Below are 17,142 nucleotides of genomic sequence, written 5' to 3'. Positions count from 1 at the left end.
AGTGGAGATTCGAACCCTGGAGAGATGTCATATAACCTTTGCGCCACAACTGATGACACTGTAACACAGGGTCACACATGCATTAACCTGTTTGGGGACGGTGTTGATTATAATTACATTTGCTAAGCAATAATGACGATGGCTGTAACATTAATTCTAATGATATCAACGACAGCGACGACGACCGCCCCTTTAACATAACCAGCATTCACGAAAGCGACGATGACTGCACCATTACCTTTGTTGACATAAACGAAAGCGAGGATGACCACACCGTTAACATTACCGAAAGTGACGATGACTGCACCGTTAACATTATCGAATGTGACGATGACTGCAACGTTAAAATTACTGAAAGTGATGATGACCGCACTGTTATTATTACCGACAGCGAAGAAGGTGATGATGACTGCACCATTATTATTACCGACAGCAAAGAAGGTGACGATGACTGCACCGTTACCTTTGCTGGCATAAACGATAGCGACGATGACTGCACCGTTAACATTATCGAATGTGACGATGACTGCACAGTTAACATTATCGAATGTGACGATGACTGCACCGTTAACATTATCGAATGTGACGATGACTGCACCGTTAACATTACTGAAAGTGACGATGACTGCACCGTTAACATAACCGAAAGTGACGATGACCGCACCGTTAACATTAACTATGACTGCACTGTTAACATTATCGAATGTGACGATGACTGCACCGTTAACATTATCGAATGTGACGATGACTGCACCGTTAACATTACCGAAAGTGACGATGACTGCACCGTTAACATTATCGAATGTGACGATGACTGCACCGTTAACATTACCGAAAGTGACGATGACTGCACCGTTAACATTATCGAATGTGACGATGACTGCACCGTTAACATTACCGAAGTGACGATGACTGCACTGTTAACATTGCCGCATTATCGAATGTGACGATGACTGCACCGTTAACATTACCGAAATTGACGATGACTGCACTGTTAACTTTGCCGCATTAACGAAAGTGACGATGACCGCATCGTTAACAATAGCGACATTAACGACATCGACGATGTCTGTACCGTCAACTTTAACGACAGCAACTGTGCCTGTACCTTTACCTTCCGTTGACTGTCGTCCATGCATTCACTGTGCAGAGTTGCACCATTAAGCGCGCCACAAACATGCTGTGACATAACAACTCATTCACTGCAGCCATTGTGACCATACAATCCCCATTACAATCACCTAGACACAAACACGATTCACAGAGGATTTTTTTCCGAGGTTGCGAAGATCAGCATTAGGCATTCCCAATGATATTCCACATGGCATTTTCGAAAGTGCGGACCATAATACAATAATCATGTGTGACTAACTCTAATAATTTTCCTAACAGATGTTAAACTAAAGTATACAAATATAAACACGAATGTCACGCAGTGATTGTCTCACTGACGTAATTGCACCATACTCGAGGTCTAAATTACAGACAGTCGGTGCACTCCCGACACATTGCCGTTTGACATATTTTGACTGGAAATGCCACAACAAGCTATGCCACGAGAACAGCTACTACCACAAACCATTGTATCGAATGATAAACCTTTATAAGCAGTTATAGTAATTATGTTTAGGCACCGGATACAATCACTTATACCCATCGCGTCCGCTCGGCTTTCATTGTGCATGCTGAATCCTGTGTTTGCTTACCTTGAACCCGATGTTTCAAGATAAATGTCGACCATGTTAGTTGGCGTAAAATATACAGCGCAAACATATAAAAACGCCATGTCACCAAGACACGCTGAAAACTGGGCTCTCGGTCTGGGCAGACCATATGCATTAAAGGTCAATATGAGGAACTCAGCCATATGCGCAAACACAACCGTACCTCCGGAAACAGTCGAGTCGCTCTGAGTGGTAATTGAAAGTAAATACAGATATTTTCTTGATAGATGAACTCGTGAACTGGTGTCAGAACACACTTTGACTGATTGGATCGATTTTGTAGTTTGGACAAGAATTATTGCACTAAATGACACGATAAGTTCTGAGAAAATGTACAATTCGTAGGAAACAGTCACTTCCGAGTATAACCTACTGGTGCGCTGGAAACCGAGTGTTGGACATGCAGCGAGGTTCGGGCATAGCGTGCACCGATTCCTCAGTGTACAACTATTTTACACAACAATGTGAAATAGATATATCTCGGAAGCAATGGCATAAATAGTTATCCTGCTGCTCATTCAGGCTGCATTCCTTCTGAGTAAAGACCGACGAAAGTGACCTGAATTCCAATTGTTTTGTTCATTTGTACTTTTTTTACGCCATTAACCGATATTCTCTTTATTCACATACACGTACTAAAACTTGACACTGTCGATGATGCTGTTGTCTTAACATCGACACCATCTCCACTCATAATACGGCAATAAACTTTTATTCAGTGTTGGTTTTTAATGTAATGATATACGCTGGTAACAAATGTCTAAGCTTTTTATAGAAATGGATACAGTCTCAAATCGGTCTTATATGGAAATATTCAAGCATCAGAAATTGAAAATTTGCAAATTGGTAAATCTGTTCACTGTTTTATAGAAAAATCTTGTCGATTTAAATTTTAAGAAGTAATGTACTTCAAACACAATGTAATACATAACTGTAAACCTAGTGTAAATGAATTTATTTCATTCATTAAATTCAATGTCACTTAATTATTTACTGTTGAAATGTCATACATATGGACATAATCAATGTTGTTGTATTGGAGTGGCATTAAAATAAGCTTTGTGGCTTGTTTGCCAATCCTTTTCATTACTCATAATGAATATAAAAAAATTAAATCAAATGTCTAAGCGTGTATATGGGTTTATATGCAACGGTATGTAATCGTGATTGTTGGGAAATGTATACTGTCATTACCAAGGTAATGTTTCCAGTTTTAGAACATTATATGTAAAAGTACGTTTGAAGATTGGATTTGACTAAACATTTACAAACGTTATCAAAACGTTACTAGACTGAAAACAGTCACCTCAACACTGTAGAAATCCATACACAGCGGCTTGTTGTATGAAATATATCGCCATTGAATATACAGTGAAACCTGTCTAAACCGGCACCTCAAGGGACCGAAATAAAATGCCGGTTTAGACAACAGTTCTTGTTGGTTTCATGTATTATAGCTATCGGTAGGTTATACATACGGGTTATTACAGGAGCACGCCAGTCATACCGATGATATGAAACGAGTGTCAGATATAAGCTAATAGTGAGTGAGTGAGTGAGTTTGGTTTTATGCGGCTTTTAGCAATATTCCAGCAGTATCACGACAGGGGACACCGGAAATAGGCTTCACGCATTATACCCATGTGGAGAATCGAACCCGGGCCTTCAGCGTGACGAGCGAACGCTTTAACAACTGGGCTACCCAACCACCCCCTTAAAAGCTAATATTTTAATTAAACGCTGTCATATTAATGAAACGTTGTGATATAGATATGTTATCACGATGTGTGTGATATCTGTCCTGAGATCACCTGATTCACATCACTGAGAAGGGGGTAGGGGTAGGGTAGAACTTTGGGTATCGCTGGGTGCGAAGCTTTCCATTCGACTGACTTTTAAAGAGAGTCAATCCTATGTCGTGACGTCGCAGTTTACGATTGCATTGTACTAATATTTTATGTAAGTGTAATTAATGTAGGTGTTCCCATTCTATTAATACACATTATGAAATCTGAGATTCCAGACAAAGTTGTAAGGGTCTTGGATCCAATTAGCTTGGACTGTATACTGTAAGTGTGCGAGTGTACCCATGTAGGAATCGAACTCGGACCTTAAGTGTCACTAGCGAACGCTTTATCCACTAGGCTACCCCACCTTCCAGCAAACGAGGTAACAGTAATGAACCTACCTGTCTTTCCTACGCTGGATGAGCCTACGACGACGATCTTGCACTCCTCGTCGTAGGTGGAGCATTCGCTGTCTGACCTCAGTCTCTCCCTCCCCGTACGTCCAGACCCACACCACATGGTGCCACGCCCTGTCTACTGACACCCTATCACTTGACAACAAAGATGATCACCAGCTGTCACGGTTGTCCATGTTAAACATGCATGAATATCTCGGTGTCTCCTCTAAACAAAAGTGTATCACTTGGTGCTTCGGATATCCTGAAAAACGTATCACTTGACCTCTTGAAGAAGTTTCACTTGCTCTCTTATAGGCGTACCAGTTCACCTTTTATAGCCGAAGACGTATCACTTGACCTCTTCTAGACGTACCACTTGACCTTTTATATATGTATCACTTGACCTCTTCTCGACGTACTACTTGACCTTATATATACGTATCACTTCACCTCTTCTAGACGTACCACTTGATCTTTTATATACGTATCACTTGACCTCTTCTAGACGTACCACTTGATCTTTAATATACGTATCACTTGACCTTTTCTAGGCGAACCTGTGTCACTTGACTTTACAAATATGTACCACTTGTACTTTATAGAAGTATCACTTGATATTTATGTACCTACCATTTGATGACGCGAGGTACTGTAATATAGTAGTATCACCTGTCTACATATACTTGTATCACTTGTTGCTTCGGTAATCCCGTAAGACGTATCACTTGACCTCGGTAATCCCGTAAGACGTATCACTTGACCTCTCATAGACGTATCACTTGACCTTTTCCAGTGGCCTCACTTGACATGCCAACACCACAACCACCTGGTGTCACGAGTAAAGGTAATAAAGTTGTATCACGTGGCCTGTATATATTTGTATCACCTTGAACTTCTTTTATACTTGAGCTTTGTATCCTTGTATCACATCATTTTCGAGATTCATAACACTTGATAGGATCTGTCCTGTTTTATATATTTGTTTCCCCTGTTCTGCGTATACTTGATACACTTGAACCTTCCGTCTGTTTTATATTTCTGTCACTTGATGGTACAGACCTTGGCCTAAATCTGTATCACTTGAACTTGGTGCTCTGGCCGTCAATGTACTCAGAGTGTATTTACATAATGTACAGTTGCATTACAAACACATACACCTGTCTGTCTGACTGACTGACTGACTGTGTGACCGACTCTCCTTGCGTTCAGTGACAGACAAATATACGTACGACTGTACTGTGTAAATGTCAAATCCCTTCAGCTCCCTTTTCAGCTGATGTGAATACGATTATTCACCTTAATCCACCACAACACAGTCTGTATCAACTTCCTGAAACATCTCCACTTGAATCCAGCCACGCGTACACTGCTTGTCACTACTCTGAATCTTCGGTAAATCCGTTTCTCTAATCAGCGTTAATCCTGGATATAATCCACGATGCAGCATTAAATAGCGGCCTGTGTTCGCTGAACTGTGTAATGATATTGTTAAGCTGACTGCACGTCCCCAATCCAAATGTACATGTGACAGGGACTCGTCACAAATTACATTAATTACACGCAGTATGTCGAGCGTCTGTACAAGCGTTCTCCTTCCTGTATGTACTCCGTATTTACACGAAAACTTTCACATACTTCCTCAAACACTTCCCTCGCGCATCCTTGTCCATCATCCTCAAGTCACCACGATGTCAATGCATGTTAATATCACGTGGCTACGTGTTGATTACAAATTAACAACCATATTCCGGCTTTTTGGTCCAGCGCACTGATCCTATTCTATATCCACCGCCACGTAATCGGACACAATGCCACAGCCGATAGCCGTCCACTCCCAGTGATTCACCGCTCGATGTCTTTCGCTTGTATATTGCACATGTGACAACAAGGAAATGCTATGTACAACGCTACATATCCAACGTCCCACTTCCGCTGAGAGTAACCCAAGCGAGAGTTGACTTTTTCCGCTGATTGTTTACATCAATGACAAAACCCAACACCGCTATGGGACGGGTGTAATATCCAACCTCGAAGCACTCTGACCGAATTCGCCGGCCGGGAATAAGAATGAACGCGCTCGAGCTAGGCGGAGACTCAATCGTTTTCTGATGCCATGCACATGTATGCCGGTAGAGCCGATAGCTAGTCTTCTACATTGTGTGTTCCACCAGAGGTATAGACGATTGGATCCTCGTTAACTCATTTCAGACCTTGGAACCAGCAAGTGCGGCGATTAGATAACCCAGGTATACTGCGCCTGGTGCTGGTAGCATGGGAGTTCCACAGATACGCTGGAAATTGCATCACATGAAAAAGACATTGAACACATTTCGGGAAATGATTTATAAATGTGTATTTGTGAGATGTGGGAGCGGGGATCTGACACGTGCTGGGTGACGCTGTAGCGTTAGTTGCTGATGCTGCAGAGTGTTTACAGTTGGAATGTTTATCTTTTCAAATCCGACCCGTGAGGTCCGGGTTAGAATGAACCTTCAGTAACCCATGTTTGTCTCCACCCGTGAAGGTCCGGGCTAGAATGAACCTTCAGTAACCCATGTTTGTCTCCACCCGTGAAGGTCCGGGCTAGAATGAACCTTCAGTAACCCATGCTTGTCTCCACCCGTGAAGGTCCGGGTTAGAATGAACCTTCAGTAACCCATGCTTGTTTCCACCGGTGAAGGTCCGGGTTAGAATGAACCATCAGTAACCCATGCTTGTCTCCACCCGTGAGGTCCTGGCTAGAATGAACCTTCAGTAACCCATGCTTGTCTCCAACCGTGAAGATCCGGGTTAGGATGAACCTTCAGTTACCCATGCTTGTCTCCACCCGTGAGGTCCGGGTTAGAATGAACCTTCAGTAACCCATGCTTGTCTCCCCCCGTGAAGGTCCGGGTTAGAATGAACCTTCAGTAACCCATGCTTGTCTCCACCCGTGAAGGTCCGGGTTAGAATGAACCTTCAGTAACCCATGCTTGTCTCCCCCCGTGAAGGTCCGGGTTAGAATGACCCTTCAGTAACCCATGCTTGTCGTAAGAGGCGACTAACGGGATCGGGTGGTCAGGCTCGCTGATTTGGTTGACACATGTCATCGGTTCGGGGACACCAGAAATGGGCTTCACACATTGTACCCATGTGGGGAATCGAACCCGGGTCTTCTGTGTGATGAGAGAACGCTTTTACCACTGGGCTACTCGGCGCTCTTATACATGTACCTTGCAAGCGTGCGTGCCGGCGTGTGCGATGTATGTGATAGGGTTGGGGGTGGCGGTAGGGAGTGCAAGGTGCAGGGGTTCGAACCTGCCCCCTCAGCAAAACCGAAACATGAGTTTCATTAACCAATTCAAACTTTCTCGTGTGAAAGTGAAAAGAGACACTACAAACAACTATGGTTACACTAAATTCCAATTCCTTATGTAAAATCGTAATTCTATATTATTTTTATGGCGAGGTTTATGCAGCATGACCTTAACTAAGACGTCACAGAGTGACCCTGTTTGATGAGATCGTAAAATGATTCAGAATTCATCTGGTTACACCTGTTATGTGTTCTTTGCGCTTATTCAGTGTATTTGTTTTAACGCACAATGTGATTGATATAATGTCAAGTCCGTACCAGATCGCCAAACTTTTCTAGCGGCCGAGCCTCGTTTTGAGATTTCCACGATTTCCAGATTTCCGTTTGTCAGAGCTCGCTGTACGACAGAGCACGCTGCACGACGTGTTTGCAAGGATTAGGAGCGTAGTGCTGCAGTATACAAATGATTAGATGTATCAATTAAAACTGATTAATATTTATGTATCCAGTTGAATGAGTTGGTCTAAACATTCTGGACTGGTTATTGTACTATGTTCCGCAATAGGACGGAACCCAGTCAGCAGGAAACGAGACTGGGTAGGCAAATCAATGTTTTGACTTGAAAGTTAATTGAATGAGTTAAGTTTTACGCCGAACTCAGCAATATTCTAGTTACATGGCGGCGATCTGTAAATAATCGAGTCTGGACCAGACAAACCAGTGATCACCAGCATGAGCATCGTCCTATATAACTGGGATTCGATGATATGTGTCAACCAAGTCAGCGAGCCAGATCATCCAATCCCGTTAGGTGCCTCTTACAAGCATATGCACGTGCACTTGTATAAAAAACAACAATATCCTTTTATCATTTGGTATTGTTTGGTATAGTTGAATATGTTTTGTCCAACAATCACAAGTTGCTTTTCGAGGACGGTACCGGTACTAATTGTATTTGAAGCTGTGTCGTCACAAGGGTTATTAGGGACCTATTTCCCCCGAACTCGCTAACAACATGCTCTCTTGGCAGTTATGATGGGAATATTGGTGATGGTAAAACTGCCAAGGAAGCGAAGTGCATCGCGTGCAATACAAAAAACACAGATTATAGCATGTGCCAAACAACAAACTCGATAGTCTCCGCCTACTCTCGAGCCAGTCACTGGTTTGTTTCAAACGAACAACATCTAATCCGTCTGATGAGGACGCCAGATCTGCACCGTCAATGCAGTTGTGGGTTGTGTATATCAGGCAGTGAACTAAAGCCTACTCTCCCAAAATATTTAATTTTGATAGAACCAATTAACTCCATTTAATTGAAAAGGAGGCAGAGTGAGATGAACGTGATTAAAATCTAGACTTGCTTTGATTATGGCTTTTGCTGCACAGAAATTCTGGACGGAAGGAGATATTATGTAGTTCTGGGACTGAGAGACAGGCTAATGATTATGGTATGTATAAAGGTAGCCTTGCTTTAATATAAACAAACAACTTTTTTTATTGAGAAAGTTTGTTCTATATTGTACATCCCAAATTCTAAAATGCCACTCAAAGAAGCCTTGCTTCAAGGCTGTACTGAATGCTAAACTCATGGATGTATAGTAAAGGCAAATCTAAGGGGACCAAGGACGCCAGACTATTATTGATATTATTTTTTCAGAAATTTTCAATTAAGCTATTAATTATTACCTTAGAGACTTATGCAAGTCTTATGCAAGTCTAGTACAGAGGCTATGCAGAACAGACAAAAACAAAGGCAGAGGGATCTCTTGCATCTGTGATATTCATGCGAGGTAAACGACAGCTGTTCGTACACTGTATCGTGTTGAGAAATATGGCGAGTTTAACGGGATCCAGATCAAAGGTGCGGATAAAACATACAGTACATGGCTTGTAATCTTTCTGGTAAACGTTGAAAAAATGTTGTAGTTGTCTATTCTTTATGGGAAGCCGATGGAACGCGACTGTGGATAATGGAAAGTTTGCGAGGCAAATCCTGCAGTTTAGTGTCTCTTTTTTATAAACTTATCTGCGTGAAACATCATCGTGCAAACGAGGGGAAAATTTGTTAATTTTTGTTGCCTTCTTCTTGTACATTCTATAGACACGCGATTCCATGAATCCATAAACTATGAATTATAGGCGTAATAAAATGAAATACCTTTAATGTTTTGACACGGGGTCTTGTAAAAATGTAAAAATTGTAAAACGTCATGGTCCTATATTTGACACGCAATTATTTGATTTAGTGATTATGCATGTTAGTGCATAGTAAGCAGTAATGTATTTTTCAAACCAACCGTTTTATGAAGCAATGAGCACTTTTTTCATGCCTCTCTCATACTTGACATTTTTCATGACCCCAACACACACACGCACGCACGCACGTACGCACACACGTATACCTATAAGTATTATGTTTATGTTTTTTGGTTTGGCCTTGCAAAGAATGACGCGACAAAGCTCGTTGTTTCCAATATTTTTTGACAGCGGAGGAAGCTCGTTGTTTCCAATATTTTTTGACAGCGGAGGAAACACGAAACCACCTCTGATATGATGATGTTCTTTTCATGTAGTTTCATAAGTTCAGCAAAGTGATGTCTAAGCTGCAATCAACAGGCCAAGCGGCCTTATAATGTTTTCGAGTCACAAGACACAGCTCGAGTCATGTGCAGTTTTAAGGAAAATAGGTTAGAGTTACCCACTCTTCTTTTAAAATTCAGAAATTGAGAAAGCTCGTAGAAGGGTTGAAAATGAACCGGTTGTGACTAGACACATAATACTTTCCTATTTCCTAATGTTGCAGCAATTCTTGTCACTCCCAAGATCAGGTTTCGGTTTCCTCATGGGTACAATGTGTAAAGTCATTTCTCATGTGCCCCGCAGTGACGTTGTTGGTGAAAGTTGATCAAAACCAAACTCATTGACTCAACCTACCTTTCACTCAACCTACCTTTCACTCAACCTCCCTTTCACTCAACCTCCCTTTCACTCAACCTACCTTTCACTCAACCTACCTTTCACTCAACCTACTTTCACTCAACCTACTTTCACTCAACCTACCTTTCACTCAACCTACCTTTCACTCAACCTACTTTCACTCAACCTACCTTTCACTCAACCTCCCTTTCACTCCTTTCACTACCTTTCACTTTCACTCAACCTTTTACTCAACTTACATTCACTCAACCACCTTTCACTCAACCTACCTTTCACTCTAACCTACCTTTCACTCAACCTCCCTTTCACTCAACATAGCTTTCACTCAGCCCACCTTTCATTCAACCTACCTTTCACTCAACCTACCTTTCACTCAACCTACCTTTCACTCAACCTACCTTTCACTCAACCTACCTTTCACTCAACCTACCTTTCATTCAACCTACCTTTCACTCAACCTACCTTTCACTCAACCTACCTTTCACTCAACCTACCTTTCACTCAACCTACCTTTCACTCAACCTACCTTTCACTCAACCTACCTTTCACTCAACCTAGCTTTCACTCAACCTACCTTTCATTCAACCTACCTTTCACTCAACCTACCTTTCACTCAACCTACCTTTCACTCAGCCCACCTTTCATTCAACCTACCTTTCACTCAACCTAACCTTTCATTCCAACCTCCCTTTTCACTCAACCTACCTTTCACTCCAACCTACCTTTCACTCAACCTCCCTTTCACTCAACCTACCTTTCACTCAACCTACTTTCACTCAACCTACCTTTCCCTCAACCTACCTTTCACTCAGCCCACCTTTTACTCAACTTACCTTTCACTCAGCCCACCTTTCACTCAACGTTCCTTTCACTCAACCTACCTTTCACACAACTTACCTTTCACTCTGCCCACCTTTCACTCAACCGACCTTTCACTCAACCTACCTTTCACTCAACCTCCCTTTCACTCAACCTTTCTTTCACTCAACCTCCCTTTCACTCGCCACTCGACCTCCTTTCACTCAACCTACCTTTCACTCTGCCCACCTTTCACTCAACTTACTTTCTGCTCAACCTACTTTCATTCAACCTTCTACTTTCCTCAACTTACCTTTCATTCAGCCTACTTTCACTCAACCTAGCTTTCACTCAGCCACCTTTCACTCAACCTACCTTTCACTCAACCTACCTTTCACTCAACCTACCTTTCACTCAACCTCCTTTCACTCAACCTCCCTCTCACTCAACCTCCCTTTCATTCAACCTCCCTTTCACTCAACCTACCTTTCACACAACTTACCCTTTCACTCTGCTTCCTTTCTCCAACCTCCCTTTCACTCAGCCTACCTTTCACTCAACCTACCTTTCACCTCAACCTTCCCTTTCACTCAACCTCCCTTTCACTCAGCCTACCTTTCACTCAACCTACCTTTCACTCTGCCCACCTTTCACTCAACTTACCTTTCACTCAACCTACCTTTCACTCAACCTACTTTCCCTCAGCTTACCTTTCACTCAGCCCACCTTTCACTCAACCTACCTTTCACTCAACCTACCTTTCACTCAACCTCCCTTTCACTCAGCCCACCTTTCACTCAACCTACCTTTCACTCAACCTACCTTTCACTCAACCTACCTTTCACTCAACCTACCTGTCACTCAACCTACCTTTCACTCAAGCTCAAATGGTTGAGAATCCATTTTACATCATATAGTCCCTCGACTCTCCATATTCTGACTTAAAACCCCAACTACCCCGTTGGCAATATTGGCTTCGCTAAAAGCCGACGTTAAACTGTAAATTTCGTTCGTGCGTTATTCTGACTAGATTCACTTTGACTGCTTCATTGTAGTTTCGGTCAGCACTTTGGGCATGATACTGGAAGCGTGTTTTGAAGATGCTGTGGAAACAATTGTAGTTGAGGCACGAGGATGCTCACGTCCAACTTTCTATCTTCGTTCTCATGGTGTACTCATTCGTCACCACTCGCCCCTGTCCGTAACCGCTAAGAAGACACGATTGGCTTACGGACGGTGGTGCACTGTACTATATAACTCCAAAATTCGTACACCCGCTAGTCTAGGCTCATAGCATGAACGTGATGAAACAAAACTCGAATTTTTTGTCACAGAAACTTGTCTACTACAGTGTGAACAATCGCTTCTTTTAACTCATATGTACCTGATTAAAAAAAAAGTTTAATTGTTAACCATCTGAACAGATCGGATAATATTCATAACAACTTTTATGACTTGTCCCATCACTCTAAAATTTGTAACAGTGTTTTAAGAGAGACCGCCCTGAACTTTCATTCCGACGTGACATAATAATAAAAATAATCTTATCTCAGTTTTCCCCGTCTCTGGGAAAATTTATCCCCTGATATCATAAAAAATACTCTTACCCTTGCACACTGATAAAAACACCAGGTCACAAATTAGTTAAAGTTGGGTGACCTTTTTGATTACAAGGAGTTTCTGGGACTTCTGTCCTGCCCCACAACGAAGCACACGTGTTCTCACCATAGACAATTGATTTTGTTTACAATTGCCTCTGTTCATCCGGCAGAAAATGGGTGCCGGCGGGATGGGTAACGTTCCGGCGGGATAAGTTAACGTTACTAATAGCCATCACAGGTATGCCCGTGGCGTGGACTTTACCCGGGGCAATAGTTGTCCATTGAGTTGTAATGCGCATGCCCGTACGGCGTCGGACTTTAGCGAGAGCATATAAGTGGAATAATTATTATTATAATAATAATACACCTACTTAATAAATTTATCAACACCTTACTTAAAAATTCCGAAGGAAGTGTCTTCGTGTACATAGAAAAAAATATATATGTTTAGTTCCACTGACTGGTTTATGTATTTGAGAATATATTACCATTGTATGCTATTTCAGGAATTGGAAGGAATACAAAAATTCTAATTATTCCCAAGGCCAACGTGAAAATGTTTATAATATCTCGTAGATAATATTATCATGACGAGTCCTGGTAATCTTGATTTTCCCGACAAATAAACATGCTTGCTTAAAATAGCAGATTTTAATCAAATTTATGATTCTCATATGCGTGTTCTGAAAACGTTTCGGATAATTTTTCAAAGAACCGATGGGCGCGTTTGTTTAATGACTTGTTGTGGTAATGTTGAAAATGTAAGTGCTGATGTAAATCATAATTAAATGTTTGTTTTCAGTGTTATGGAATAAAGGAATATTGCCTAGAAGAAAACCGGTTTGTGAAATGTGGTGTTATAACTACCCATATTATATGGGGCTAGCTAGAGCCGTACAAATTATAGCGCTTGCGTAGCCTAGCGGTTAAAGTGTTCACTCGTCACGCCGGACACCCGGGTTCGATTTACCAGGCTGGTACAAATTGAGAAACCTATTTCTGGCATCCTCCGCCGTGATATGCTTGAATATTGCCGAATGCGTAAAACCATACTCACTCACCATACAAGAAGCGACATGCGGTTACCCTATACCCTCGTCCGTTCGTCGTTTGATATCAGTGTTTCTATATGTCCCAACCCTGGGGATGAACGGATGAGGGTATGCCGTAACAGCATTCGTGACCAACTCGTGTTATTCCGGGACAAGCCGAATAGCTTCTTGGAGGTTACGGAAAGGGGCGAGTGGTGACGAATGCCGTAACAGCTGAGAAGACCTGTCCCAATCACACAACTCGCTCTGAGTTATGTCCCTTGACATTCCGGACTGGTCAAATGGAGAGTGCCTGCGTAAAGATGGGAAGGCCGGTAGTTGGATCCCTTGACTGACGCTAAGTCTCTGAATATATAAGATTTTGAAAGAAACAAATAATTCCATTTAAATTGAAAAGGTGCCCCATTGAGATGTGAGATTCAGAACCTGGGGAAATCTAGACTTGCTTCATTTAGGGATTTTGCATTGCAGAAAGGGCTACGCAGTAAAGACAATAATGTGGTTCAGCGACTGTAAGAGCGATTTTTTGACCCCCGACATATGCCGTTATATTCCTGTTTTTACGGTCTGTTTAGTGCCGGTCGAGGGGCCTTGTATCCAACAACTAACAATGATTACGATGGTTGACGTCAGGTGCCCACAATTATACCAAAACAATATATTTGCCTATCTCCCATTACCTTCCACAGAACACACCTTACATGTCGACACCCACACATACATTTTCTAGACAAAGCTCAATACATGTCGCGTCATATTAAAAGATGGTACTTTTTGTTACCCTGCCTGACTCGGTAACAGGGGAATAAAACACGGACTGGTCGGCTCGGAGTGAGTACTCCGTGGTATTTCAGTAGTCTTGCACTATAAAGTCGGCATTAGTCAGGACTGGTACAGGAGTGAGTGAGTGAGTGAGTATGGTTTTATGCCGCTTTTAGAAATATTCCAGCAATATCACAGCAGGGGACCCCAGGAATGGGCTTAACACAGTGTGCTCCTGTGTGAATCGAACACGGGTCTTCGGCGTGACGAACGCCTTAACCACTGGCTAACCCACCGCCCCGACTAGTACAAGTAGCAGTGCACGGTTGATGTATAAGTATAATAATGACTGGTTGTTAAACCTCTTCAGATCAATACCCATGGTCATTGGCTTCACCCACAGTATTGCATGTCACCTCCGACGCATTTATATAAATATCCAGCTTTCAGATTACCCTTGCCAAGACCTCAATATTACTGTAGCATGCTGTATGTAGTGAATGAGTGAGTGAGTTTAGTTTTACGCCGCTTTTTGCAATATTCCAGCAATATCACAGCAGGGGACACAAGCAATGGGCCTATGTGGGGAATTGAACCTGGGTCGTCAAGACGAGCGAACGCCTTAACCACTAACCTACCCCACCGCCCCGCATGCGGTCTGTAATCCGTCATATGCCCGTGTTGGAAGAGACACTTAATGAGGTACCAGAGTGCCAAATACTATGATTTGGTCTATGACAAAGAAGCTTGGTGTCTACTAGCTGATGCGACCATTGACCACACTGGGCATATTATACTGGATTCTGTTTTCAGGTTTACAAAAACTCTCTTTCTCTCTCCATTGTGGTGATGCTCGGGCCGTATGACTCATATCATTATCTGTTTGCTGCTGTAGGAGGTGGTGCGGAGGAACGAAAACATTTCTGAGGTTCTAAAACATGCAACAATCTACAGAATATATCTGGAACAAGCACCTGTACTCACTTAATGCCCACACCCATCCTATAATCCACCGAACACAAGTGACTGTATACTCATTGTACTGAAGCAGAGGTAGCTGTAGGCCATGCGTTGCTACAAACATGGACTCCCATGTAATAAGCAGAGACTCGTGGGGAAAACAGCCAGGTATTTTTCACCTATGTTACCTTCAATGACTCTGCTAGGTGGTTTTTATCAAGGTGTTCAAGGTGAGCCAAGACGATGACATTTAGTCCCGGTATCTGGACGTGTGACTCTGGGTGTATCTACCGTGTGGTACACGGCACAATGGTACAGGTGTAGACAGGGTCCATCACATAGATTGATGGGGAAGTTTCTTCGACTCGTTTGTATATCCCGACGATAGAGGAAATCTTATGTTTGCGTACATAGTTTCCTGATAAATTCGGCTGTTCGTCTGGAACAAATCTGAAACGTAAAGGTGAATCGAATCAAAACAATTTTGGAAAGAGTTGCAATAAAATCGATAAAGATCAAAGATTTTATGTACATAAATACCAGCTTTCCCAGCCCCCAACCTTCTGTATCTAACAAAAAACGTATATAAGTTAACCAGATACACTGAGATCGCTTCTTTCCGGCAAACAATGTTATATCACTGATGACATACCACAGATTGTGAAGTCTGAAATCATGCTTCACTCTCTCCCTCCTCTCTCTCTCTCCCCCTCTCTCTCTCTCTTTCTCTCCATCTCTCTCTCTCTCTCTCTCTCTCTCTCTCTCTCTCTCCCTCTCTCTCTCTCTCTCTGATTTTCATTTCATCTGACTCTGTATGTATGACATCATTATGTTATGGTGATGCTCGTATGGCTTACATCACTATCGGTTCGCTGCTGTACGTGGTGGTGCGGAGGATGGAAAACATCTGTGTGTTTCTATAACTTGTATACAATCTACCAGAATATCTCTCGAACAAGCACCTGCACCCACTCAATGCCCACAGCCGTCCTTCAGCCCACTACAAGCGTCTATACATGTACTCAATATATTTAAATACAGGCAGGTCACACCAGCTTCTAACATGGACGTATTGGATGTCATTCCATAATGCCTGCAATAAGCAGAAACTCTTGGGGGAAAACAGCCAGGTATTTTTCACCTGTGTTACGTTAAATGACTCTGCCAGGTGGCTTTTATCAAGGTGTTCAAAGAGAGCCAAGAATAGCTGACATTTATACCAGTTATCCTGGCGTGTGATTGGGTGAAGTATGCCGCGAGGAAATCATATGTTTGGATGCATTGAGAAATATTTTTGTCTGCTTAAAAATGTCTTATTTTGTCTCAAATCCGAAACGTAACGAAAGGGGGAAATCGGAAAGAAAGAAGATCTCGTAATTAATTAATAAAGCACATATTCTAGTATCGCTTTTAAACTTAACCCTCAGCGTTGCGTTGAACATAAATGCATGTATATTATGTGACGACGTGCGTTCCTATCTGCACCGACTAACTAAAGCCGGTTTTATAGTACAAGCACACTAGGATACCTTGCCGCAGTATTAACGTGTCAAGTCCTTGTATTATCCCCCCTATGCAAAGCGCCAAGAAAAACCACCATCTTTTAACGTCTTATACCGAACTCAAATCTATTTCAATTGACCCGTGAAGGTCCGGGTTAGAATATTGTCCTTCAGTAACCCATGCTTGTCGTAAGAGGCGACTAATAGGATCGGGTGGTCAGGCTCGCTGACTTGATTGACACATGTCATCGGTTCCCAATTGCGCAGATCGATGTTCATGATGTTGATCACTGGATTGTCTGGTCCAGACTCAATTATTTACA

General features: G+C 42.3%; 1 protein-coding gene across 1 annotated transcript in view; it reads right to left on the bottom strand.

Annotated features, from left to right (window-relative positions):
- The window catches only part of LOC124287939 (ras-related protein Rap1-like), a 36,605-nt gene extending 32,563 nt beyond the window's left edge, over positions 1–4,042 (bottom strand). Inside the window, exon 1 of the mRNA XM_046724431.1 lies at positions 3,913–4,042. Within this exon, the coding sequence (XP_046580387.1) occupies positions 3,913–4,030 (118 nt within the window). The 5' untranslated portion in view covers positions 4,031–4,042. The remainder of the gene's footprint in view (positions 1–3,912) is intronic.
- Between the last annotated feature and the right edge of the window lie 13,100 nt (positions 4,043–17,142).

The sequence above is a fragment of the Haliotis rubra genome, unplaced genomic scaffold, assembly GCF_003918875.1.
Source record: "Haliotis rubra isolate DU_JTF1 unplaced genomic scaffold, ASM391887v1 Scf409, whole genome shotgun sequence".
NCBI lineage: Eukaryota > Metazoa > Mollusca > Gastropoda > Lepetellida > Haliotidae > Haliotis > Haliotis rubra.
Note: the sequence above shows the minus strand (reverse complement) of the source record. Positions and strands in the feature narration are given on the sequence as shown.